Genomic DNA, 26,358 nt, shown 5'->3' with positions numbered 1-26,358 from the left:
ACAAGAATTCCAGGGAATAGGCAGGCTTTAAGATTGGTTGATTCAGCTGTTCATATTGACTGTCAGTAGGTATCAGGGTAAGTCATTACTTTGTTCTTCTCCAGCTGAAGTGAGAGGAACGTAACAGCAACTAAGTCCAGGAAACCATATAGGTGTCAAAGTTTCTCAGTTCCATCTTTGTACAAAGGAGAGAAACATGGGCACTGGAAAACAATAGAGTAGATTCAGAGTATCCATTGAGTTCATATTAGCTGTGTGACCTTGGATAATCAGTTAATTGCTCCAAGCCAATTCCATTAATGTGTCAAATGGCAGTTGTTATAATATCTGACTTGCTTCTAAACAGGCTGGTGGTAGGGGTCATGTGAAATAATGTGAAGACATTTGGTAAGTCACATAAGGTGCCATATACCTTTGAGACTTTTGTAAAAAAATTATTTTTAATTGACATAAAAATTGTGTATATTTATGGTGTACAACAGGATGTTTTGAAATATGTAAAACCTGCAAAATGGCTAACTTGAGCAAATTAGCATATACATTATCTCACATACCTATCATTTTCGAGGTGAGAACATTTAAAATCTACTCTATGATTTTTAAGAATATGATACATTCTAGGGAGGGGAGCACTACACACTGGGGTCCATTGGGGGGAAATGGGGGAGGGACGGGGGGGTGGGGAGGTGGGAAGAGATAGCATGGGGAGAAATGACAGATACAGGTGAGGGGACGGAAGGCAGCAAACCATACTGCCATGTGTGTACCTATGCAACAATCTTGCATGTTCTTCACATGTACCCCAAAATCTAAAATGCAATTAAAAAAAAAAGAATATGATACATTCTTACTAACTAGAGTTACAATGTTGTACAATACATCTCTTGAACTTATTCCTCCTATCTAACTGAAATTTTGTATCCTTTGACCAACATCTTCCCCAAACTCCCTTCCCCCTCCTTCTTTGCCCCCACCCCTGGCAAACACCATTCTACTCTTTGATTCCAATAGTTCTAATAAGCTCCCATATATGAGTGAAATCATGCAGTATTTGTCTTTCTGTGCCTGGCTTATTTCACCTAACATAATGTCCTTCAGGTTCATCCATGTTGCCACAAATGATGAGATTTCCTTCCATTTTAAGGGTGAATAGTGTTTCACTGTATATATCTACCACATCTTCTTTATCCATTCATTTATTGATGGACACTTAGTATCTTGGCTATTGTGAATAATGCTGCCATGCACATTTGTGTGCAGCTATCTCTTCAAGATACTGATTTCCATTTTTTTGGCGGGGAGGAATATGTACCCAGAAGTAGGATGGTTGAATCATAGGGTAGTTCTATTCTAATGTTTTGAGGAACCTTGATACTGTTGATACTGTTTTTAATAATGGCTGTACTAATTTACATTCCTACCACTAGTGTGCAAGCCTCACCATAGCACCTCATCACCACCTTTCCTCCATAGCCTCACTAACTCACTAACACTTCACTCTTGTCTTTTTGATAATAGCCATCTTAAGAAGTATGAAGTGATACCTCATTGTGATTTTGATTTGTATTTCCCTGATGACTGGTGATGTTGAGCATATTTTTATATACCTGCTAGTCATTTGCCATATCTTCTTTTTAGGAATTTTTAGTCAGGTCTTTTGCCCATTTTTCATCAGGTTATTTGTTTAAAAATTATCATTGGAGAGGATGTGTAGACATAACACCTACTGTGTGCAAGGCACTGTTAGATTGAAAGTTTAAAATAAAACCTAGTTACTAACCTTAAGTTTCCCCAAACAGTACAGCACACATCCACTAAGCACTTCTGGGTGTTGGGCACACAGATATGAGAGAGATCTAGTCCCTTCCCAGTAGAGTAGGGGAGACAGACTTATGAACAGACAACTTTAGTGCAACCTGGTAAGTGAACACAAGAGTAGAGGTGTGTGCAGAGTGCTCTGGGAGTACACAGGCATTGCTAACCTATCCAGGCTGCATAAGGAAGGGGTAGGCAGAATGTCAGGAGCTTATCAAGCAATAAGAGGGATATGAAAAAACTCGTGTAACATAGATACATATATAAGCAAAGCTCCCAAACAGCCTTCTTATTTTGTACTTTAGGGACACACTACAGGGTAGAGTCTATAGAAAACAATGAGTAGACAACAGTGTAATGAACTTTTTTCTCCCTTCTCTCCATCTGTTGTGGTTAACTGGCACATGTTCCCTAGTGCTTCTAATCAGCAGTCTGAAAACTAAGCCTCTCCATGTAACAGGGTCTCAAAATATTACTGAACATGGACTTCCACTGGCAGAACAGTATTCTCTGAAGCTTCATGATCTTCTGTAGCTAGTATATCCTCTGGGAGTTGCAGAAGAATGGGCCCTTAATAACTGGTTGGGCAGGTGTATCAACTTTTTCAGAAAGGATTATTTGACTACAGAGTCTCATATATCCTATCATTAAAAGTTGCAATCTCCTATCCTGTGTTGCTATCTTAACATACTGTCAATTGAAGTTATAATTTAAAAGGGTTGAAGTACATTTTAAAAACAGCAAATATTATTTAAATATAAAGCAATCTCCCACCGCAGTGTCCAGTGTTTTCTCTTTTTTTTCTTTTATTGATACACAATATTCTACATGTTTATGAGGTACATGTGAGTATTTGCTACATGCATACAATGTGTAATGATCAAGTCATTCTATTTCAGGTACCCATACCTCGAGTATTTATTGTTTCTGTGTTAGTATTATCTCAAGTCCTGTCTTCTGGATACTTTGAAATATACAATATACTGTCCATTGCTGCATGAATAGTTTGCAAATATTTTTCAAGTCCTGTCTTCTAGATACTTTGAAATATACAATATACTGTCCATTGCTGCATGAATAGTTTGCAAATATTTTTCAAGTCCTGTCTTCTAGATACTTTGAAATATACAATACACTGTCCATTGCTGCATGAATAGTTTGCAAATATTTTTCACAGAATTGAAAAATAATCCTAAAGTTTGTATGAAAGTAAAAAGAGCCCAAATAGCTAAAACAATGCTGAGCAAAAAAAGCAAAGCTAGAGGCATCACCTCCTGACTTCAAATTCTATTACAGGGCTGTAGTAACAAAAACAGCATGCTGTCAGCATAAAAACAAACACATAGACCAATGGGAAAGAATAGAGAACCCAGAAATAAAGCCATGTAAATAAATAAAGCCAACAGATTTTTTTGACAAAGGCACCAACAGCATACAGTGAAGAGAGGACACCCTTGTCAATAAATGGTGCTACAAAAACTCAATAAGCATATGCAGAAGAATGTATCTCTTACCATAGACAAAAATCAAATCAAGATGAATTAAAGACTTAAATATAAGACCTGAAGCTATAAAATAACTGGAGAAAAGTCTAGGGAAAACTCTTCAGGACATTGGTCTAGGCAAAGATTTTATGGCTGTGACCTCAAAAGTGCAGGCAACAAAAACAAGAATAGACAAATAAGACCATACTAAATTTAAAAGCTTCTGCACAACAAAGGAAGCAATAAACAGTGAAGAGACAACATGTTGAATGGAAGAAAATAAAGCAATCTTTTCATTTTTTCAAGTGCTACTTTAATCAATCCCATCAGTACTGTGGGTGGCACTGTGAGGACAGGGTGAATCTTAGGGTAATTTTTAAAGTTATTTTTACTTTTGTTGTTTGAAACAAGTCACCCAGGTGGGAGTGCAGTGTTGCAATCATGGCTTACTGCAGCTTCCAACTCCTAGGTAGGCTCAAGCAATCCTCCCACCTCAGCCTTCTGAGTAGCTGGGGCCATAGGCACATGACACCACACCCAGCTAATTTTTAAAAAAATTGTAGAGACAGGGCCTCCCTATGTTGACCAGGCTGGTCTTGAACTTTTGGGCTCAAGTGATCCCCCTACCTAGGCTTCCCAAAGTGCTGGGATTACAGGCATGAGCTACTGCGCCTGGACCCAATCATCAGGTTGGATTTTGAGTCCCAGTGACAAAGAATTGCTTGACATCACTCTCTTGTGCAGACATCATTGCTGCACGAGGCTTTCTGCCTCCTAAAATGCCTTAATTATAGCCTGATTAGGTCTGACCACTATAAAATCTGCTGTACTTTGGGTGCATGATTTCCTGTGCTACATAGAGCTCTGCTGTTCAGCAGGCTCATAAAGAACCCTCCTGGACAGCTTCTCAGGCCAGGATTTCTGCTCTGCTGTTTGGCAGGCTCTGTGCTTTATTATCTCCTGGGGTGGGTACCCACCTGCCTGTTCTCAGGTTGCTTCCTCAGACCCAAAGTTTGGCAGTGCTTTCCTGGCAGACACAGTCAACCTTCCTGTTCCCTCAAACCAGGTAGGGGACTCAGAAAAGCCAGAGGCAACCCCTTGCAGAGGAGCATAAACCTACCCTTGAAAAGCAGACTGTTTCAACTCTGTCATACCAATTGGTGAATGATGGGATCTGCATCAAGGCGAAGAGTGCTGAGAGAATCCTCTCAGGAAATGAACTGAAAAGGAAACAAGGGTTGAGTATGTTTTCCAAATGATATGGTCCCTTTTTGGGAGGAGTCATCCTAGAGCTGGAAAAGATGTCAGAACTATGAAAGAACGTGAGCAAGAGAGTGAGTTAATGATTAAGCGTTTTGACCATGGGTTCACATGGATGTAGGCAGAACTACCATAGACCACACTCCAGCTTTAATCTATTGCTTAAATTTTGCTTTATACTCCTTTCAGAAAATTTCTGTTTTTATTAAGTTCTGGGTACATAGTAGGTGTTCATATTTATGGGGTGCATGAGATGTTTGATACGGGCATGCAATGTGAAATAATCACATCATGGAGAATGGGGCAGCCATCCTTTCAAGCATTTATTCTTCGCGTTACAAACAATCCATTTATACTTTTAGTTATTTTAACATTTACAATGAAGTTATTATTGACTATAGTCATCCTGTTTCAGAAGGATGGTTACCAGAGGCTGGGCAGGGTAGTCTTCCTCATTTTTCTTGTTTCCAAAGGGGAGTTTGGAAACCAAAACTCAATTGAATGTCAGGGAGTCAACTGAAACATATGAACACTGTATACTCAACATAATATAAGGTCATGGCCCAGGCTGCAATTTTTAAGAAACAAAAAGTGCTCAGCAATCAAGCTGAAGCTGACACAAAAGATTTTCCATAGTTGAGACCCTACAGATCCCACAGGGGAGAGGAACAAGTAGCGCTTAATTGAGAGTTCCCTACTCAATATAGCTCTCATTAAGTGCTCAGCAATTGAAGTGTAATTTCAACAGTAATCACCCTGTGAGGTAGGTGTTATTATTCTCCCCATTAATCAAATAAGGAAACAGATTTCAGAGAGGTGAAGTGACTTGCCCAAGGTCACACTGTCACTAAATGGCCAAGCCAGGATTTGAACTACTGCCTTGCACATTCACATAGTACAATTTTGGTTCATGCATATTGGAATGAATACATCAGTGAAAGGTCTGTGTGACCATAAAATCCAACTTTTTGCTTGTTTTTGTGTTTCTGACATTTTATAACGGAATGTTTTAGATTTACAGAAAATCTAACATTTAACACTTATGTATACCCATCACCTAGATTCTACTAATATATTACTGCTATACTTGTTTCATAGTTATTCATATATTGCTTTTCTCTATTCATTCATCAATCTCTATTATTTTCGGATACATTTCCAAGTAAATTGAGGACATCAGTACAGGTCTCTCTAAAATTTCAGCATGTGTATTATTTACTAGAGTTCAATGTTTGTTTACAGGTGTTCTTTCCCTTTTGAGGTAAAATTTACAGACAATGAAGTACAAAATCTGAAGTGTACCACTGGGTGAGTTTTGACATCACATGCACTTGTGTATCCAAAATCTCTATTCATGTATAGAACACTACCATCACCCCAGAAATTTCCCCCATGTATGTTGGCCTTAACCATGCTGTGTAACTTCGCTACCTGAACCAGCAGCTCTGTTGGTGGCCAGAAGTCAGTGGTTCTAACTGGGAGGCTGTGTTGAGATCACTTTTCTTTCCTTGGCTGATGCTTTGGGAGAAAACCAGGTGGCATACAACAAGATTTGGTTCTCGGTGCCCTTCACTTTGATAAGTTTCACTTGGAAGCATTTCTGCTCCTTTTAAGCAAATGTTTGTGAAAGGTTGCCCATTGATTATGGCAGTTAACTTCATCGGTTTAAATTGAAGTGAAACAATGACTATTTGTTGTAATTTATTTCAATTTAATGTTACTGAGGTACAAGGGCTAGCATTAAGTGGTGGTTCTTTTCAGCAGGGACTCTTTCATCTGTGTTTGTTTAAAAGTAAAAATAAGGCTGCTAAACATAAAATGTTTCTGGCTTGGTCCTTAGAGTGAGCTCTAGTCAGTTCTTTGAGACTCAGATCAAGGCTAAAGGCTGAAATAGTCACAGAATACTTAAAGGAGTGTGTGTGCCTGAGTAGGATTTAGATGAAAATCCCAAAGGGCCTTTGGCTTATTTGAAAAAAATGTATCAAAGCAGACAGGCTGAGTTACCTTTGAAACCCAGGCTTCAAGGAATTGGGTATGTAGTAAGATTCAGACTATTCCATGACCCCGGGATTGTGAGAAATATTTTTTATTTTTATATGTGTATACATTTTAAAAAATAATTTGAAGTTTTTAGATTCAGGAGGTACATGTGCATGTTTGTTGCCTGGGTGTATTTCACAATGCTGAGGTTTAGGGTACAACTGATCTTGTCACGTAGGTACTAAGCATAGTACCCAATAGTTTTTCAACCCTTGTCCCTCTCCCTCTGGTAGTCCCCAGTGTTTATTACTGCCATATTTATGTCCATGAGTATTCATTGTTTAGCTCCCACTTATAAGTGAGAACATGTGGTATGTGATTTTCTGTTCCTGCGTTAATTTGCTTAGGATAATGACTTCCAGCTGCTTCCATGTTGCTACAAAGGACACTTTATTTTTATGGCTGTGTAGTATTCCATGGTATATATCTACCACATTTTATCTAATCCACCATTGATGGGCACTTAGGTGGTTTCCATGTCTTAGCTACTGTGAATAGTGCTGCAATGAACATACAAGTGTGTCTTTTTGGTAGATCACTTTATTTTCTTTTGGATATATACTCCGTAGTAAGATTTCTGGGTGGATTGGTAGTTTTATGTTGTTTCAGAAATCTGTGAGAGTTATTATAAGCTAAATTAGTATTGATACTGATGGGCTAGTGCCTGTCCCTACCAAATATGCCTGTGACTTTGATTCTTTGGGTTAATATTATTGTTGCTGCTTGGCAACACGAGCATCACCAGGAAAACTTCTAATTCAGAGATTGTTACACCGTAGTATTCATCATTATCACCTGGAGGGATTAAAACACAGATCACTGGCCTCACCCACAGAGTTTGTGATTCATTTGACCTAGAGTGGGTCCTGAATTTCTAACAAGCTCCCAGGAGATGCTGATGCTACTGGTCCAGGTACCACACTTTGAGAACCACTGCTCTAATGACTGAATGAATGTATAAATAAGATCCCTTGTGCCAGACCACATTTCTTCCCCTCTATAAATATGGCATTATTTATGATTCAGTGAGAACGAGCATGCCCTTTAGCTCCAGCTACATTTTAGAGTGAAGCGATTCTAGGAAGGACACATAGACTACCTCTTTCTCCAAGCTGTACAGCAGGAATTTCAGTTTGTACTGGGCTTATTATGACCCTAGCTTTCCACAGTCCTAAATGATCTTGCTGCACACAGGTAAAGAATCTAGGCCCCAAACCTCATGGCATAGTTTTAATTAACTCCCTTCTGTGTTGGGATCCTCAGAAAAGATAATATGTGGCTATGGAGACCATACACCCAGATTTCATAGGACAGCTCTGATTTCACATATTCTATCCTTTTGTCCTCATAAATATAATTGTCAGACCATGTCCTCTTTTGGGTTCAGAAAATATTGTTCCCATATGCATGGCCTAGGGGTCCTGTGGAGCCAAAAGCAAGTCTTTGCTTGCCTTATTGGGATTGTGGGGGCCAGGGCAAAAGCTTGGCTCACTGTGAGAGATAGAAAGTTGGGGTGAATCTAAACATTTGAGATCACCAGCAAGCTGCTTGTTGCTTCTTTCTTTTCAAGTGTCCCCGTGACCCTGTTACTGATGCTGGAATGTTGCAAATAGGAGATTCTGAGTGCTGAAAGGGAGTAAATTGGACCTCTGGCTGCCTCTCTTTCCTCCGTCCCCAACCCCTCTGGAAGGACCACACAGAAATAGCAAAGACAGGAGAGCCATTCCGAAGAAGGAAATTCCACAACCTTCATTGACTGACCATTCAGTCTAATATTTACCTATTTTCCCTGGCAGGAAATTCTTCCTCCTTGCTAATATCAGCCCCTCTCATTGCAATGTCAGTTTTTTTTTTTTTTCCTTTGCTCTGCTTTCAATCAAAATTGAGAACAGCTGGTCCTTCCCTCTGAATTTTTTATATGCTTAGAAGTCATATTAAACCATTCTTCCTGGGTCCAGGTTTAACCATCCTTGGAGCTCCTTTATCTTTCTTGCATATATCTAAATTGCCAACCAGTTAATCATTTTGCCATAGGAAAGCAGCTTAGGCAGCCTGGGCGAACAGTATAGCAAAGCCTAAAGCTTTATGGCTTGTGCTAATGGGTGTGCTAAATGTTTAGTAGAGACTATTTTTGAGCACGCAATTGTGAACAATTTAAAGTGGACTGTACATGGAACCCATTTCCTTTCCTGGCTCCCCCAATGGGGCCTCCCCTTAGCAGCTGAAATGAGTTAGTGGCAATCAGCGCAAAGTAGGAATCCTGTGGTTTCTGCCCTTCCCTCCTGCTGCTTCTATGGCAGCTAGTCTCTTAAAATGAGCATTCTCTCTAGAACAGCCAGTAAATGTGACATTGGAATCAGTCGGACAAAGGGTCGAGGAGTCACTTTGGCCAAATAACAGGAGGTGCTAGTGCTGAAGCACCACTAGTGATTTTAGGAGAGGTTGAGGGGACAGGGGTGAACAGCGATTAATGAAAGAGTTTGGCACCAAAATATTTGCTATCTGCTGAACAGTTGTCCCTCAAAGTTGTACATGACTTTTTTACAAGTTTGCAGAGGACATCTCTGGCGTTTGTTCACTTGACCTTTGTCCACGGTCTCAACTCTGTGAAAGTGATGCCAGCAATTTGTGGCAGAATCCCAGCTTCAGGGCCAGTTGGGTTCCTAAAAGAAAGGAGGGTAACTTGCCATGCATGGGATTCTTCTTTTTGTCAGGCAGGCTACCTGCCTTTGATGGGATATGTTCTTTTATTACTCAAGTGATTTGGGAGGGCTGCTGTCTTAAGTTGCCCTGCAGGGTAGGTCCAGGGCCCCTGTTAGTCAGTCAGGGTGAATTGGATATATCTGATGCCACTGCAGAGAAAAGGGATATTGTCCTGTTCGCATCTTCTGCCCGTTGGCTCCTCTGTTTCAATCAAACCTCAAAAGCTCTTCTCTTTATAAACACCAGCCAGGCAGTTGGTCTCAGCAAAGCCACAGGAGCACTTAATATACACAGCCATAAAGTAGAAGGAAGAGAAAGAGACAGAGGAAAAAACAAAACAAAACAAAAAAAACCTTTGACATTTGTATGAGAATGTCATTGAAGGCTTCATCACAGATACAGTTAAGACTTAGAAACTGAAAATGTCTTGAGGTGGGGGTGGGGAGAGCAGTTTGATTGCAGCATTAGCTGCCTTGGCCCTGAGCCAAGGCAAATTGCCAGAGAACCATTAAACTCTGTGTAATTCCATATAACTCACAGCAGCCACAGGTAATCTGAATCAGACCTGACAAAACTTCACTATCACTTATTGTCCATTAGTACTGAATGCACACTACAGATATTAAACTTTTTAAAGCCGTATCATGGTGGCCGTATTTTCTAAATCCCAATTAGAAAATCTGGCTTGACAAAGGATTTATTTTCTGACTTGTGTATTTGTTTATATGAAAAGCCTCACAAAGTTATAATCACTAACTCACAGAGGTATAAAATGCTAAACCCACTGAACAAATGGTTTTTAAGGAAGGAACTAAAGTCGAATGAAATTGGGTCAGGGTGAACTCTCATCTGGACATTGATGAGAGTTACTCCCACCCCACACATACCTTTTTAGGGGTCTGAGGGCACTGGCTAACGAAGCACTAAATTAAATTAGAATCTGGTTTATGCCCATCATCTGGATTTGCTCTTAAATTTTTCAGAAATGGTGAACTGAAAGAGCCTGTTGTAATATCTGTACACACGAAGGTGGAGTCGATGTTACTTTGAATTCCCAGATGCTGGGAGTAGTTAAATATCCCAGTGTTCATGGTCTGTTTGTATGGGCTTGTGTGTGTTTTAAATTAACTTCCTAAGTCAGAGAATGTTAAAAACTGAGGAGAATCATATCTGGATACAAGTTATTATTATCATACACCTCAGTTTCCTTAAAGGCTCCATTCCTTCCACCAAATTGACAGTCTAACATTCACCTTGGGGTGTCTCATGACAAATAGGATGTTTAGCTAAAATGATAATTATTCTGGAATATTTTGAGCCAATAATAATGCTTTTTACAAAGCTTAAAGTGTCTGTTTAGCAAGAACTGTTTGTATTGTTAGTTAAGGATCATGAATAGTAATATACCCACGAAAAACATAAAGGTTTGTCACAACCTTGCAGAATAAAATATCTTAAACCTAATAGATGCTCTATGCAGGGCAAGTCATATAATATCCCTGAACCTCAATTATATGAAAAACAAAGTGAAAATATTGTTACTTCTGAAGAGTCAGTCAAATGAATAGGGTGATATTCTGAGATCCCTTCTAATTCTAATTTCAACAAATATTTATTGAGCAACTACAATGTGTTTAATACAGACATTTATTTTCCTAGGTGCCAGTGACAGAGCTGTAAAAAGGCATTGACTATCTCTCACACTATAAGGACACATGCATATGAATGTTCACTGCAGCACTGTTTCCAATAGCAAAGGCCTGGAATGTCTTTGCTATTGTAAACAGTTCTATTGTAAACATTTACAATAGCAAATGTCTGTCGATGATAGACTGGACAGGGAATGTGTGGCACATATACACCATGGAATACTATGCAGCCATAAAAAACGATGAGTTCGTGTCCTTTGTAGGGACATGGATGAACCTGGAAACCATCATTCTCAGCAAACTGACACAAAACAGAAAATCAAACACCGCATGTTCTCACTCATAGGCAGGTGTTGAACAATGAGAACACATGGACACAGGGAGGGGAGCATCACACACTGGGATCTGTCGGAGGGAAATAGGGAAGGGACAGTGGGGGCGGGGAGTTGGGGAGAGATAGCATGGGGAGAAATGCCACATATAGGTGATGGGGAGGAAGGCAGCAAATCACACTGCCATGTGTGTACCTATGCAACAATCTTGCATGTTCTTCACATGTACCCCAAAACCTAAAATGCAATTAGAAAAAAAGAATCAGTCAAATGAATAGGGTGACATTCCGAGATCCCTTCTAATTCTAATTTCAACAAATATTTATTGAGCAACTACAATGTGTTCAATACAGACATTTATTTTCCTAGGTGCTGGTGACAGAGCTGTAAAAAGGCATTGACTGTCTCTCACACTATAATGTATCTTGACAGCAAGTAAACATACACAGAAATAAATGAGATCATGTAAGATAGTAATAAATTCTATGAAGACAGTAAAACAGATAATGTGATAGAGAGTGATGAGATGTTGGTAGAGAAGAGAAGGAACATTCTTTATGTAGATGGTCAGGAAAGACCCCTCTGAGGAGGCAAGATCTGACAACACCTGAATGATGAAAGGAGCTATGTAGGATCGAGAAGAAGAATGTTCTCAACAGATAGAACAGCAAGTACAAAGATCTTGAGATAGAGATGGGCTTGACCTCTCTGAAGAACAGAAAGTTTGTTATGACGTGTGTGTGTGTGTGTGTGTGTGTGTGTGTGTGTGTGTGTGTGTGTAGGGGATGAGAGGTTGTGGGAAATAAGATCAAAAAGGCATGTATGGCCAGATCGTGTAGAGCTTCTGATCTGTTGCTATTTACATTATAAGAATCATTCTTTGGTCTGTCTGATTTAATTAATGAATGTTAGTACCAGATGTTAATATAGGGAGGCTTGAAGTTTGCCAATAGGAAACCCAAAGAAAGCGTCTGGTTGTGGGGTAGCGGGGCAGAAGGGGAAGATGAAGTAAAGAAGGCAAGCTCAAATGCCTGGCTGGTGGGGCAGGGAGAGGTGGGAGTAGAAAAGAGAATGTGTAGGGAGGGTTGGAATAAGTTTCAGGGAGGAGGAAAAGCACCAGAGCGACCTTGACTGTGAGGAACACCCTCAGTGCCAAGGTTGTGGAGTCTGCTATCAGAAGAGGTCAACCTTTATAGGAGAAGGGGGAGGACTGTACCCTTGTTTAAAGTTAGAAAAGTGAGAATGAGCAGGAACTGAAGCTAAAAATCTGGTCCTCTCTTTTTATCCAGCCTTAACTTAAAAAGCAGGTTTGATACCAGAGAGAATGGCTTTCAAATTGCTTGCCTTATTGATTTTCCAGGTCTTGAACTCAAATGCCTGTCACTTTCTCCTTCATTTTCTTCTCACACTATTTCTGTCATTGCAAAAGGAAATACTCTCTGATAAAACAGTCCCTTCCCGCGACTAACACATAAGCAATTGAGTGCATTTTTTTCTCTCTCTCTTTTTTTCAGTTGTGGGAACTCAATTTTGTTTTATGTTATTTGGCACACTTTGTTAAGGAGGAAAGAGATGGTGTGTCATTTCTCAGTCACGATGTGAACAGGACAGTAGCTTGGAAAGACTGTGTGATGGCTCACTTGTTCCCAGATTTGCAGCACTATGTGAAAGCAGCAGCAAGTGTGCTGATTTAATATAAAGTGGAATCTATCCTAGGCTCAATAAAGGATGTTATTATTATTATTGCTTTTGCAACATACATGGATACCTTGGTAGGTTATTTCTTTGGGAGCTGTTTGCTTTAGTAGCAGTTATTCAAAAGGATAAGAGGTAGTTAAATCTCTTTTCTCCTCCTTCATCTCCCACTAGTCAAGGGCTAAGTGAAGACCAGAGATTAAAATTACTGCTGAGGAAAGGGGGCCTGTGCAGGAGCAAACAATGTTCTGGCAGTGGCACGCAGGTGCCCACCTCTGGAAAATAGAAAGCAGATCCCCTTTCCTTTCATCCACATCTGCTGGAGGGTATACAGGCTCTTAGTAAGCTGGACAAGTGGTTTCCAGGCAACCAAGCAGGCCTAGTAGTTTCCAGAGGCAGTCTTTTGTCCCTCCCATGAAGGATATTTAGTCTCTGGGTCCTTTTTCCAGTCAGAAATGACTAATGTTGGGTATATGTACTCTTTAGAAACTGTCTTTGGCTTTTTGCATAATGGATTATAAATAAATGGCTTCAGGGAACCAGCAATGAGTTATTGAGTGAACCTGGCTTTGGGATGGTTCAGATTCCAGATAGTTAATCACATCCTCTTGGGCTGGAAGACTGTATCTAACACATTCACATTCAGCAGGCAAGTTAAAAATGCATTTTTGATCAATTTTGAAAAATAGTTTTCACATCAACAATGGGTTGACACTGAAGAAATAAAGATTATATGAATCCAAGTAGAATTACTCCCATCACTCTCTAGTAATCTGGTGAAATTTAACATACCTCTTGTTTTAATTTGGGCATTTCTTACAAGTATTAATGCACAGTTTAAAAATGACAATAAAGCCATATGTCCTCTTTACAGTGTTTTTATGTTAAGTGGTAGGTAACAGACTATTAGTCTTTTCAGCTTCCTAAGGCTCGCCTGCTAGATTTGCACACAGTGCTCTCTTCATGCTGGAGGATATTATGGACTTTCTGGTTTGTCCTAGACTGTTTTAATACTATACAAGGATAAACTCTGTTGCCGACAACTGCTTCTGGAAGTCAGGAGCAAATTCACTTGCACTCTACCATATTCTTTCCTCCAGTTTCTTCCACACTGGTTCTCCCTCAACTCTCTCCACCACATCAGTTTTGCAAGGTTCTCTGATAATTTGTGTCACTGAAAGTCGTATCTTATTAGACAGCCAAGACACATAGGCAATCTAACAAAGAGACTGCATTAGTTCATTCTCACACTGCTATAAAGATGTTACCTAAGACTGGGCAATTTATAAACAAGAGAGGTTTAATTGACTCACAATTCCATATGTTTGGCTGCGGAGGCCTCAGGAAACTTACAATCATGGCGGAAGGTGAAGTGGAAGCAAGGCACATCTTACATGGCATCAGGTGTGAGAGAGAGAGAGAGAGAGAGAGAGTGCACAAGGAAGTGCCACACTTAAAACCATCAGCTCTCATGAGAATTCCCTCACTATCACAAGAACAGCATGGGGGAAGCTGCTCCCATAATCCAATCACCTCCTACCAGGTCACTCCTTCCACACATGGGGATTACAATTCAGCATAAGATTTGGGTGGGAAGACAGAGCCTAACCATATTAGGGACAGTAATGGTATCTTAAGAAAAGCCAGTTGACTGTGTGATAGTGGCCTGATGGAGTTCAGCTTCTAGGAGTAGGTATCGTGAACTCTGGGGACTATAAGAAAGAAACATATTTGAGATTGACAAGAAGAGTAGCAGTAGATGGCTCCAACATTGGATGAGGAATTGATTCTATTTTTATAATATGCCAAGATAAAAATTGGCTAGAAATTAAAAATGGAATCAAATCATTAAGACGGTTCACCTTTACCTGTCAAGTGGCAAAATAAAGTGTTGGTTTTTATTTTCATTTTCTACTGAAACCCTCCACCTTCTGAGAGGTGGGGAGGATGAATACTATCTCAAAGCAGAGAGGAACAATGGACAGATTAATAGATTATAGCCCTATTGTGAAGACTAACGTTTTAAGAGAACTGTTTTGTCTTGATTAAAACTATGACTATACGAAAATAATGTTGGAGTCTTGGTCCCTACCTCAGGAATATAAGCTGAATAGTCTGGAGGACTTTATTCTTTTAATTCTTTCTTAAATTAAGGAATAGTTTACATATAGTCAAATGCACAAATTTTAATGAATGTTTTGATATGTATATTCCCATATAATTTGCAGCCAGATAAATCTGTGGAACATTTCTAGCACCTCCTAAACATTATGCTCATGTGCCTTTACAATCAGTACTACAGATTTAACCATTTATTCAGAATTACCACCTCTGTTCTTAACCTTCATACAAAATGAAATCATATAGTATGTATTGTTTTTGTCTGGTCTCTTTTATGCAACATAATCTCTTTTTGACATTCATTTATTTTATTGCATATATTATTCTTTTTGATTGAGGTATAGCATGTCATTTTTTTGTATGTGTATGTTTTGAAGGACATTTGGGTTGTTCCTACTTTCTGTCTATTATGAATAAAGCTGCTGTGAACAATCAAATCTTCTAATGGACACATGTACTTATTTCTCCTGGGTGTCTCTAGGTATGGAATTGCTGGATCTGAGAGTAGGTATGCAAATTTCCAAAATGGTTGTACAGTTTTATACTCCTGCCAGCAATGTAGAGAGATCAAATTGCTGTACATTCTCACCAATACTTAGTAATTTTAGTCTTTTAAATTTTAGGCATTCTGACGGATCTGTAGTGACGTTTTACTGTAATTTTAAATCACATTTCCCTAATGAAGAATTATATTGAGCACCTTTTTCAATGCTTATTGGGTATTTGGCTGTCTTCTTTAGTGAAGTGCTTGTTCAAGCCTTGCCAATTGTTAATTGGCTGTTTGCCTTTTTCTTATTGATTTGTAGTTCTTTTAATATTCTGGATATGTCATTTTTCAGGTAGCAAGTATTATGAATATTTTCCCAGTCTGTGGCTTGTCTTTTCCCTTGTTTAGTGCTGAAGATTTTTTTATTTTGATGAACTCCAAAGTATCACTCTTTCCTTTGATTACTACTTTTGCATCCTGCTCAAAATACCTTTGCCCACCCACCCCAAGGCCACAAAGATATGCTTCATGTTATTCACTAAAAGCCTTATAATTTTAGTCTTCTCATTAGGTCTGTAATCCAGCCAACATTTTTAGTAAAAATGTACATCAGTAAAAATGTTTTGAGTATGTGTCCCCAGTATACACAGTTTTATTTATGGAAGATCTAATTTACTACCACCAATATTAAATATTAATAAGGCTTGATTTTTAATTTTTTTTCTCAATATATAAACAAAAGTTCCAGTGGATCATGTTGTACACAGCCTGGGGTATATATACCCCACTCTGAACATTATTGTTCTATACCACCAAAGACTAACATTTGTGACAAACACGGATAACATTAATGTCAGAAGAAGACTTTAGTGTAAACAAATGGCTAGAGTTGACAGAACCCCAGTGAGCATATCTGCTAGCAATGTAAGATGCAATGTAAGAGACCCTCGGTTTACTCTTGTGCCATCATGTTTGTCTCCCCTTACCAGACTTACAGAGACAGCAGGACGATCTGACTTGGTAGGAGCAAAGACAAATTTGCCTTTGGTTGATGACATAGGGGACAGTGCTCCTGAGTCTTCTTCCCCTGTCCTCATCACCAAATTCCTAGAGCTGAGCTTGGCACTGGGCTGACTGAGTTTTTGGCAAACATACTTAGAATTTGACTGGAGCTAATCCCCAGGGAAATTTAATGATTTGGAGCTTAGAGGGCCTTTGTTGTGAGGATTAGTAAACTAGAAGGTGATTAAGCAGCTTGGGAGGAAGGAGCTGTCTGCTGGGCTAGGTCATGCTGTGGGGCACAACAGAGTTCCTTGGCTCAAGGTCAGGGGAGCCCTTGGGCCTGATTCATAGAGCTTTACACTCTGGGGAAGCTCCTTGTAGGATTTGGGCATCTGCTTTTTAGCTGGTAGAGGGAAACAATGGCTTCTCCCTTGGTGTCCACCTCTTCCCTCTGTCTACATTTAGGGATTACTGCTTTGAATCAGGTCTACTTATATCTTTTTAATTGGTTATTGTTTTTCAATTCTCATTTAAGAGAAAAGGTTTTGTTGTCTGTTTTGCCTTTTGGAAAACTGGTATAAAATACAGATGAAATTAGGAACAGAGTTTCTTGTTTTTCTAATCTAGACTGCTTTGGAAATTTGAGAGAAGTTTTTAAGGGAAGAAGATGCTGAGAGAGACAAGTTAAGTGTTGAAAACCATGGCAAGAAGACTGCCGAAGTTTGAAAGCCTGTATCTCCCATGTCCAGGGAGCCCAGATCAGTTTCTCCTAGCATGATCGGATTCTAAGAGATATCAGCAAGGAAAAAGAGGGTAGATTAGGAACAGCCCCCAACCTGTGGTTTGCTTAAGATTTCAAACTAAGTTTCAGAATGAGCAAGGACCCTATTCATTCTCTGATGCTTCTACTTCTTAATAAACTTCCCAAAAAGCCAGCTTATCTCTATCTCTACATTTTCTATTGATTTTCCAGAAAAGGCCAAATTGATGAACAGATGTCTGGAGTGCTACTAAAAACTTAAAAATCTTTCTAAGATGCTAAAAAGGTTTTCAGAGGCTATATTCTTTCTTTAAACAATTGGACTACTGTATTCTGAGTGAACCTTTTCTGTCTATTTGCAAAAAAAAAAAAAAATCAAGTTAAACAATTACGTTGTTTGCCTTCTTAGACAATAGACAAGCTGGTGGAGGTAGGAGTATGGGCTAGTAATTTGGCCAGAAGCTCTTGAAACTGACTAAGAAAGTTTCAGTTGATGCCCACTTTTTTTTCCAATAAATTTCCTGTAGCAAGCAGAGGTATTCACAATCATGTCATTGATTTTTAATGCTGCTCTTACGCTACTGTAATAGGTGTTCAGTACCGATCCGTTATTGTTGCAGATGGTGCTTCTCCTCTGAATGCATTTTTAAATTATAAACCTGATTTAATAATTCTTCACTTTTTCATCTTCTAAATTTATTCAAAAGACCCAAGCAAGTATCTGTTAGTAACTGACTAAATAAAAGCTACTAGAAAGCCAGCATGTGTTGTTAAGTTAATTGTTCTTTTTCTTTACTCTCAAGGGGCCAACTTGTCACTTTGTTGACAGCTATCAGAGCATTTCATGCTTCATTGAAGACCCATCAAAAATTTCCAAATCACTAGCTCATTAGCACAAAATAGGGCTTCAGGAATCTCTTTCTCTCATTCTCCTAACTGGGCCTTATTAAGTGTTCCAACCTTGGTGGACCACTCTGAAACAATGGATAAAGACCAGGGGAATTGAAAGATGGATGTTAATTAGCCAATTTTGAAGGAGTGAAACATGGGTGAAGGCAGAGTACAATGGGACAAAAAGCTGAGATTATCTGTGTCAGCAAAAGGATAATGCATGACTTTGCTAACTGTTCACAGGTCACTGAATGTCAGAGCTGAAAAGGTCCAGAGCTGTCAGAGCCCCAAGAGATCATCTAGTCAGGCCCTCTTACACATTTTACCAGTAAGAGAAGAGAGGCACCAAGAAGGGAAAGGGACTTGTCCAAAGTCAATCAGCTCTTTCTAGCTTTCCAGGTACCACCTGGCTTTTGGTTATATGACCTCTGTGTAATCAATTTTCAATTACTTGGGCCACTCATTGCTAGCCCAGCGATCACTTGGATAATACAAAATGACACATAAGTTAACCATCGTTTACATTGAGCTTTGTGATGTGTGTTTATACTGACATTCCAATGCATCTGGGTCTAATCTGAGAATTCACAACACTTCAACTGAAACAAGAAAGCCACCCTGAAGGTCTGATGCAGGAAGAGCTGGAAAGCTGACCAGCCTTACGGAATGGATAGCATCATATATTGTTATACAGCCCCTCAAACAGGGTATGTTAATTTCAATAAGTTTGTTTATTCACACATTTCCGGACCCTAGCCACAGTTAGGAGGAGGATGGGGGGAAGGGAAAACAAAACCTTTTATAGAATATACATATCTTCTTTTCCCCCTCCCTCCTCCTTTTCCCTTCCTCTCATTTGTTTTTCCTTCCTTTCTTTCCTTTTTTTAATTGATAGAAACATGAACATCTGCTTTGTCTTTCATATAAATAAATATGTAGCTGAGACATTGACCTGTAGAACTGGCTGTCAGGAGGCCAAACAATAAATAGAAGACATGCTAGATCTCAGAAATCTAGAAGTAGAGGGGGGAGGAGAAAGACCAGTGAGCAGTAATTTAAAAAGGACCAAAAAAGTCTGGAAGAGTATGGAGTCCATTGCACAGCTTGGTAAATACCCTGGGTCTGGAAAAGGGCTAGTCTGGGGTATAGTTGAAGGGATCTTCAACCACATGGAGTCTTACTTCCTGATCTGGATCCATCCGAACTCTTGGATTATGCTGGGGACCCAAAATTTGCTGGGTTTTTGTCTAAGCATCTTCAGACTTGTACTAAAGTGGCATTATTTCACTTAACATATCTCCTGATGAGGATGCTGGTGACTGAGAAGGGGCATGGAACAGAAAATAGGGGCATGAACAGTTGGCCTGATGCTGTAGTCCAAGAAAGAGTCTGTGCAAGGACTCAGTGGCAGCTTTAGTAGCAGTAAAGAATGCCAACTGCCTTAGCTTTTGCTACAGCAATAATTAAGCATTTTAGTTTAAAAGGTTCCCCCTTTCTTCTTGCCTAGTATAAACAGAGATCTTACTGAGGTAACAGACTGTTTAATTAACCAAAGATGGTACTTAATATCAATACATGTTGAGGGGAAGACTTGCTTTTGGTAACAGTAATATGGATAATTAAGTTGTATGAATTAAAAACAATGGGTAGAGGGCATTAAGCCTATGTAGAGGGAATTAAGACTAATCAACAGGAAAATCTATTAGCATTCATTAGTTAGACTTCTGTTTGTGATTCTTTGTTAGCCTCAGGAAACCCTTTCAAATGGCTGATCCGTGTTGAAAGTTCTGCCTGGTGCTAAGGGCCTTCTATGGATGCCAAAGAAATGAGTCATTCAAATAGAACTTCTGAATTCAAGTACAGCACTTTCCTTTTCTCTCTCTCTCTCTCTCTTTTTTTTTTCTTCTTGGTGGCAGGCAGCAGTGACTGTGAAGTAATAATGATAATGACAACAGAAATAAGAGTGTAATCCTGATTAATTTCCTGAGAGTTGTTCCTCATTTACCAATATTGGCTTGTTTAGTCTTGAGTGTGGCCTGGGTACTGGAACAAAGGTATATATATTCAATGTCACTTGGCTAACCCATGATTTGTCAGACAAAGGTTAATTAAAAAAAAAAAAAACTGTTGGATTAGCGGCAATAAACATAATAACATTCTGTGATTTAATTCAGAAGTTCAATTTATTGGAAGGAGTTTAAAAAATTCTGAATTTACATTTTTCTCTGCACTGAGGAGGTCTCATCTGCCAAATTGCACATGAGCTGGCCAACCTAAAGCTCAACAATATTCTAACTTCCATAGTGTGAGGATAGATTGAGGGGACATTATAAAAGACTGAGAGAAAGATGGGAACAAGAGTAGAAGTGTAAAAATACTTCCAGTGAATACCAGCCCTTGGTTGCCCCATTTAGAATCTTCCATCCCCTAAGGACTATACGATTTAATTATCTTTACATCCCCTTTCCCTGGAAACAAACAAAAACAACTGAGTACATCAGTGAGTTGGACCCTTTTTCGCCTGACCATCTCAGTTGATAAATAAGCTGTAGGCAGTAACCTGCCCCTGAGGCTAGAAGTTAGGAGCCTTGTTCATTTTTATATCTCTAGCATGTAGCATGTTGTCCTGTACATAAGAGAAATTTACTTAAATACTTAATGAATGGATGAGATGACTCCTACTATAAAGGATGGAATTGATGTTCCAATAGGTATAATTCACCTTCATGGTAAAATGAATATAATAAAAATGAATGTATAAAATTAGCCAGAAGCAAGGACCCCAAGGGACATTCTGCTTTGCTTTGCTTTTGCCTGCCCCAGTGACTATTATTTCTGCCTTTGCTTTTGATACTCTCAGTCTGACAATCTTCTTTTCCAGATTACCCTGGTTAATGGAAATTCTTTAGGTTGTGTTGGAACAGTAAATACCCACATTTCCAGCTTTCTCTGAATGCTCAGTCTCTGTCGACACCAGAAGCACTGTGCTGGGCATGTGTTCAAGAGACACAGATAAAGAAGCAGCTACATTGTACCTACTTGTATCTTTTGAATTTGCTGTTTCACTCACAGAATGCTGAGCTGGAAGCTACTGTCCAAGTCTTTAGAGTTAACCTCATTGTTATAATAATCAGAGCTCATATTAATTGAGGACTTACTGCTGCCAGATATTTAGTATACTAATGACTCTGTGAGGTAGCTAGTCTTGTTATCTACATGTTACATAGGAGGGAATTGAGACACAGATGTTAAGTAACTTCCTCAGGGTCTCACAGCTAGGAAGTAGCAGAGCCAGGATTCAAACGTATGTTTTTCAGACTTCAAAGCCTTCCCTCAGGTAGGAAAGAGCTTGCCAAAAAAGGTCATTTTGTTAGAGCGTAGTTCTTCTGGCTCTCATTTGTCTGCTTTGGTAGGCTATGCTGCTGCTTTAGCCACACAGTAGGGTTCCTGCTAAGCATCAGTTTCTTATTTAGAAGTGCTACTCTTCTCGGATGGAGTGCTCATTCCTCCAGTCAGGGATTGCATTATTTCCTTGTTGCCTCCTTCCTCAAAGGTTTGTCCCAGCTTTGCCTTCAGTAAATAATGACCTATCATCAGCTCCTGAGCTACCTCCAGGAGCTGCTTGGAACCATTCCTCAGTACTACTTGTGGCTCCAGGGTTGGGAGAAACAAGTAGAATTTTTGCGGAGAAAGTCACCTCACTACCTGCTTTCTGTTTTGTTCTCTGCAACACAGATTGAAGATGGAGGCAAGGCAGCTTTGTCCCAGAAGATGAGGACTGGTGATGAGCTGGTGAATATCAATGGCACTCCACTATATGGATCCCGCCAAGAGGCCCTCATTCTCATAAAAGGCTCCTTCCGGATTCTCAAGCTGATTGTCAGGAGGTAAGGTACAGGGAGAGTCTTCGTAAGGCACAGAGGCCACTGAAACTTGGTTGGTAATAAAGCTCAATAGAGTCACGTCTCTATCAATATTATAAAGGAAAGAGGTGTTTCACTTGAATAGAATTTTGCAGACAACTGAAGCAGTATTAATAGCACAGAAGAAAGAGCCTTTGGTTCAAATCCTGGCACTGCCGCATAGACATATAATCTTGGATAAATTTATTTGACCTCTGCTAGAGTGTTTCCTTATTTGCTATAATGAGGACTAAATTACTCATCATATACCAAAGGGCTGCCTAATCCAGTGTTTTTCAGTCTCCTTCTTTATAATACACTATCATTCTTGAACCACATATCAATGGAGACTTAAAGAGCCCCTACAATAAGCCATGGTAGGCACTCTGGAGGCTGTAGCAAACTCTTAGAAACCCTGTCCTTGAGGAGTGCACAGTCTAGCAGGAGAGAAAACATACACATGTGACCAAGTAACAGTATATTTTTAAAGGAGGCAATAAAGGCTTGTGTGTGATTGTCAAATGGATTGTTCAGACAGAAACTGCTATTAGAGAAAGATCACTGCAGAGGGGATTGATGGGGTAAGACTTCATAAAGGAAGTGAAATTGAAGCTAAACGGTGAGTATAATTTGAAAAATAAACTGTCAGAAAAGGAAGGTATTGCAGGTAAGTGGAGTGGCATAAGCAGAAGGAAGGGAAGGACATATTTGGGCACCGTCATTCTGCTACCACCAAAGCATCTGCCTATTGGTGAGCTTTCCACATGGCTTTCTTTCCTTCTGCTGCTGCATCTTTACTTTGTATTATTGGAGCTCAGTCATCTCCCTTTCTATTTTTTTTTTCCTTTATCCTATGTACACACCTAAGTTTTTCCATGTTGCATCTTCCCACAGTCTCACTTCTCCCTCTGGCTACTGCTCCATCTTTCTCCTTTTGTTCATACTCAGTTTCAAAGGGAGAGTCTATGTTCACTGTCCCTGCTTCTCCACCTGCCATTTGGCTTTCCACCCTCTGCAACCAGAATTTGACCTTTAGTACTCCACTGAAGCTACTTTGTCAAAAACTACAAATTATCTCCTAATTGTCAAAGTCAATTGGTTATTTTTAATATTTATCGTATCATATTTAACATTATAGCTCTAGATTGTGCCCTCTACTTTCCTTTATGAAACTCAATACCAAAAATCTCACTCAGCAACTCAATAGCAAAAAACCACAAATAATCCAACTTAAAAATGGGCAAAGACCTGAATAGACATTTCTTAAAAGAAGACATACAAATGGCCAACAGGCATGTGAAAAAATGGTCAACATCACTAATCTTCAGGGAAATGACAGTAAAAACCACAATGACATATTATCTCATCCCAGTTAAAATAGTTTTTATAAAAGCAAACAAACAAACAAATAACAGGTGCTAGCAAGGATGTAGGAAAATGGGGCACCCTGGTACACTGTTGGTGTGAAATAGTACAGTTGCCATAAAAAACAGTGTGGAGATTTTGCTAAAAACTGAAAATTGAACTATCATATGACATAACAGTCCCCCTGCTGGGTACATATTTAAAAGAAAGGAAATCAGCATATAAAAGAGATATCTGCACCCCCATGTTTATTGCAGCACTATTCACAGTAAACAAGTTACAGAATCAACCTGATTATCTATCAGTAGATAAATGGATAAGGAAAATGGGAAATATATATATAAAATGGAATACTATTCAGCCATAAAAAGAATGAAATCCTGTCATTTACAGCGACACAGATGGAACTGGAGGTCATTAATAAGCTAGACAGAAAGACAAATATTACATGTCCTCACTCATATATAAGGGCTGAAAAGAGGGATCTCATGGAGATAGAGAGTAGACTGGTGGTTACTAGACCTTGGGAAATGGGGAGGTTGTAGAGAGGTTGATTGATGAGTATAAAAATACAGTTAGAAGGCCGGGCGCGGTGGCTCAAGCCTGTAATCCCAGCACTTTGGGAGGCCGAGGCGGGTGGATCACGAGGTCAAGAGATCGAGACCATCCTAGTCAACATAGTGAAACCCCGTCTCTACTAAAAATACAAAAAATTAGCTGGGCATGGTGGCACGTGCCTGTAATCCTAGCTACCCAGGAGGCTGAGGCAGGAGAATTGCCTGAACCCAGGGGACGGAGGTTGCGGTGAGCCAAGATCGTGCCATTGCTCTCCAGCCTGGGTAACAGGAGCGAAACTCCGTCTCAAAAAAAAAAAAAAAAAATACAGTTAGAAAGAATAAGATCTAGTGTTCAACAGTTTGGTAGGGTAACTATAGTTAACAATCTATTGTATATTTCAAAATAGCTATTAGAAAAGAATTTATATGTTCTCAGCATAAAGAAAAGATAACTATTTCAAGTGATGGATATCCCAATTTTCCTAATTTCATTATTACACAGTATATGTATGTATCAGAATGACACATGTAACCCCAAAATATGTATAACTATTACATGTCAATTAAAAAAAAACCTCTTATTTTTCTTTTCTTTTTCTTTTTTTCTTTTTTTTTTTTTTGAGAATTTGTTTTTCTGTTGCCCAGGCTGGAGTGCAGTGGCACGATCTCAGCTCACTGCAAACTCCACCTCCTGTGTTCAAGCAATTCCCCTGCCTCAGCCTTCTGAGTAGCTGGGATTACAGGCATGTGCCACCATGCCTGGCTAATTTTTGTATTTTTAGTAGAGATGGAGTTTCACCATGTTGGCCAGGCTGGTTGTGAACTTCTGACCTCAGGTGATCCACCTGCTTTGGTCTCCCAAAGTGCTGAGATTACAGGCATAAGGCGTCACACCTAGCCAAACCTCTTACTTTTGAGATAATCAGTTTTCTTGTTATTTTTCTACATCTCTGTCCATTTTTTTTAAAACCGGGCTCCTTACTACCTGCTCTTCCTCTGGCCATTCCTTATATGTTGGTGTTTCCTGTAGTTCCACCATTTTTAACTTAATATGCCCTGGAAAATCTCACCCAGCCCTATAGCTTCAATTATTGTGTATATCTCTTATGCTCCACACCATATAATTGACTTCCTATTAGACATTTATACTTATATGTGTCAGAAGTATTGGAAACACAACATGCCCAAAACCTAATACATCATTGTCTTCTCTCAAGATCACTCTCTGTGACCAAGACCACCATGTGTGTACTCAGCCAACCAAGCCAGAAACGCAGAAGCCATCTTTAATTCTTCCATTGTCTTCATGTTTTATATCCAAATGATTTATCCTAAAGAGACAATATTTAAGGAAAAGGCTTCGGACCTAGGAAGAATGAAGTTATATAGGATCTCATTGACTGCTATTACCTGCTGGTACCTAAGATTAATCCATACCTGTCCATGTACATGGATAGGAGGTGACATGTTAAGTAATGCCTTATGTAATAGATACATTATAACTGATTATATCTTGGATTGGTCAAGATTTAGGTCTTAAATAAGGCTTCTTGGAGGGGTAATTTGGTGAATTTGGAAGCATTTTTGTTTTGGAGTTAGATAGTCCCATGTATGCAACTTCCTAGGTTTCTTACCCGACAAATAATAATTCCTCCATAGTGGCATTACCACAATGATTACATAAGATAACTTATATAAAAGAACTTTCACATAATGGGTTGTCAGTGAATTTCATTCCCATTTCTTTCCTTATGGTCTAAAAGAAGCATAATTGGAATAAGCAAACATTGTTAAATTGGGAGAGCATCAGAATGGTGGTGGTGCTTTGCAGCCTAACCTGCAGAGAATGATGTGCTGAAACCATTAGGGGTGGCAAAGATCTGAATAGAAAATAAAAGACCCTGTGAGATGCTGGTTGTACAGAGACATCAGAAGTTAGAGGGAGTGTGGACACTATCTAGAGTGTTTTCTGAGCCAGTCACAAGAATGAGAGGGTTCAAGTGTTTCTTCGTACTGTAGCGACATCTGCCACTTAGGAGTGACTATGATTATGTCTTTGGAGATAGCAGGGCCCTTTGGTTTTTTTCATGGTGTGGCAGGTCCTATGGCTCCTGAACCTACAGTTCCTACCCTCTTAGTCTCCCCATCTCAGCCCCTATTGGTCAAGGCGTTCAGTGACATAATTTATTAGGTGATGCTGCCCTCTTGTGGTAAACTTAACCTTCGCATGTGGACTACCCTTGGGCACGGTATTGGAAATTAATTCCCTCTTGTTTAGTCCAAATTTTTCGTCAA

General features: G+C 39.4%; 1 protein-coding gene across 2 annotated transcripts in view; it reads left to right on the top strand.

The window, feature by feature from the left end:
• The window catches only part of SHROOM4 (shroom family member 4), a 214,926-nt gene that overhangs the window by 89,160 nt on the left and 99,408 nt on the right, over positions 1 to 26,358 (top strand). Inside the window, exon 2 of one of the 2 annotated variants that reach the window (XM_010350246.3) lies at positions 21,975 to 22,126. In XM_010350246.3, coding sequence (XP_010348548.1) covers positions 21,975 to 22,126 — 152 coding nt within the window. Of the gene's footprint in view, positions 1 to 21,974; positions 22,127 to 26,358 lie in introns of those variants that run through there. The other variant, XM_074391859.1, reaches the window with a different exon arrangement.

This window comes from Saimiri boliviensis, chromosome X, assembly GCF_048565385.1.
Source record: "Saimiri boliviensis isolate mSaiBol1 chromosome X, mSaiBol1.pri, whole genome shotgun sequence".
In the NCBI taxonomy this organism is placed as follows: domain Eukaryota; kingdom Metazoa; phylum Chordata; class Mammalia; order Primates; family Cebidae; genus Saimiri; species Saimiri boliviensis.
The sequence above is the reverse complement of the archived record's forward strand: the minus strand, read 5'-3'. Positions and strand labels throughout refer to the sequence as shown.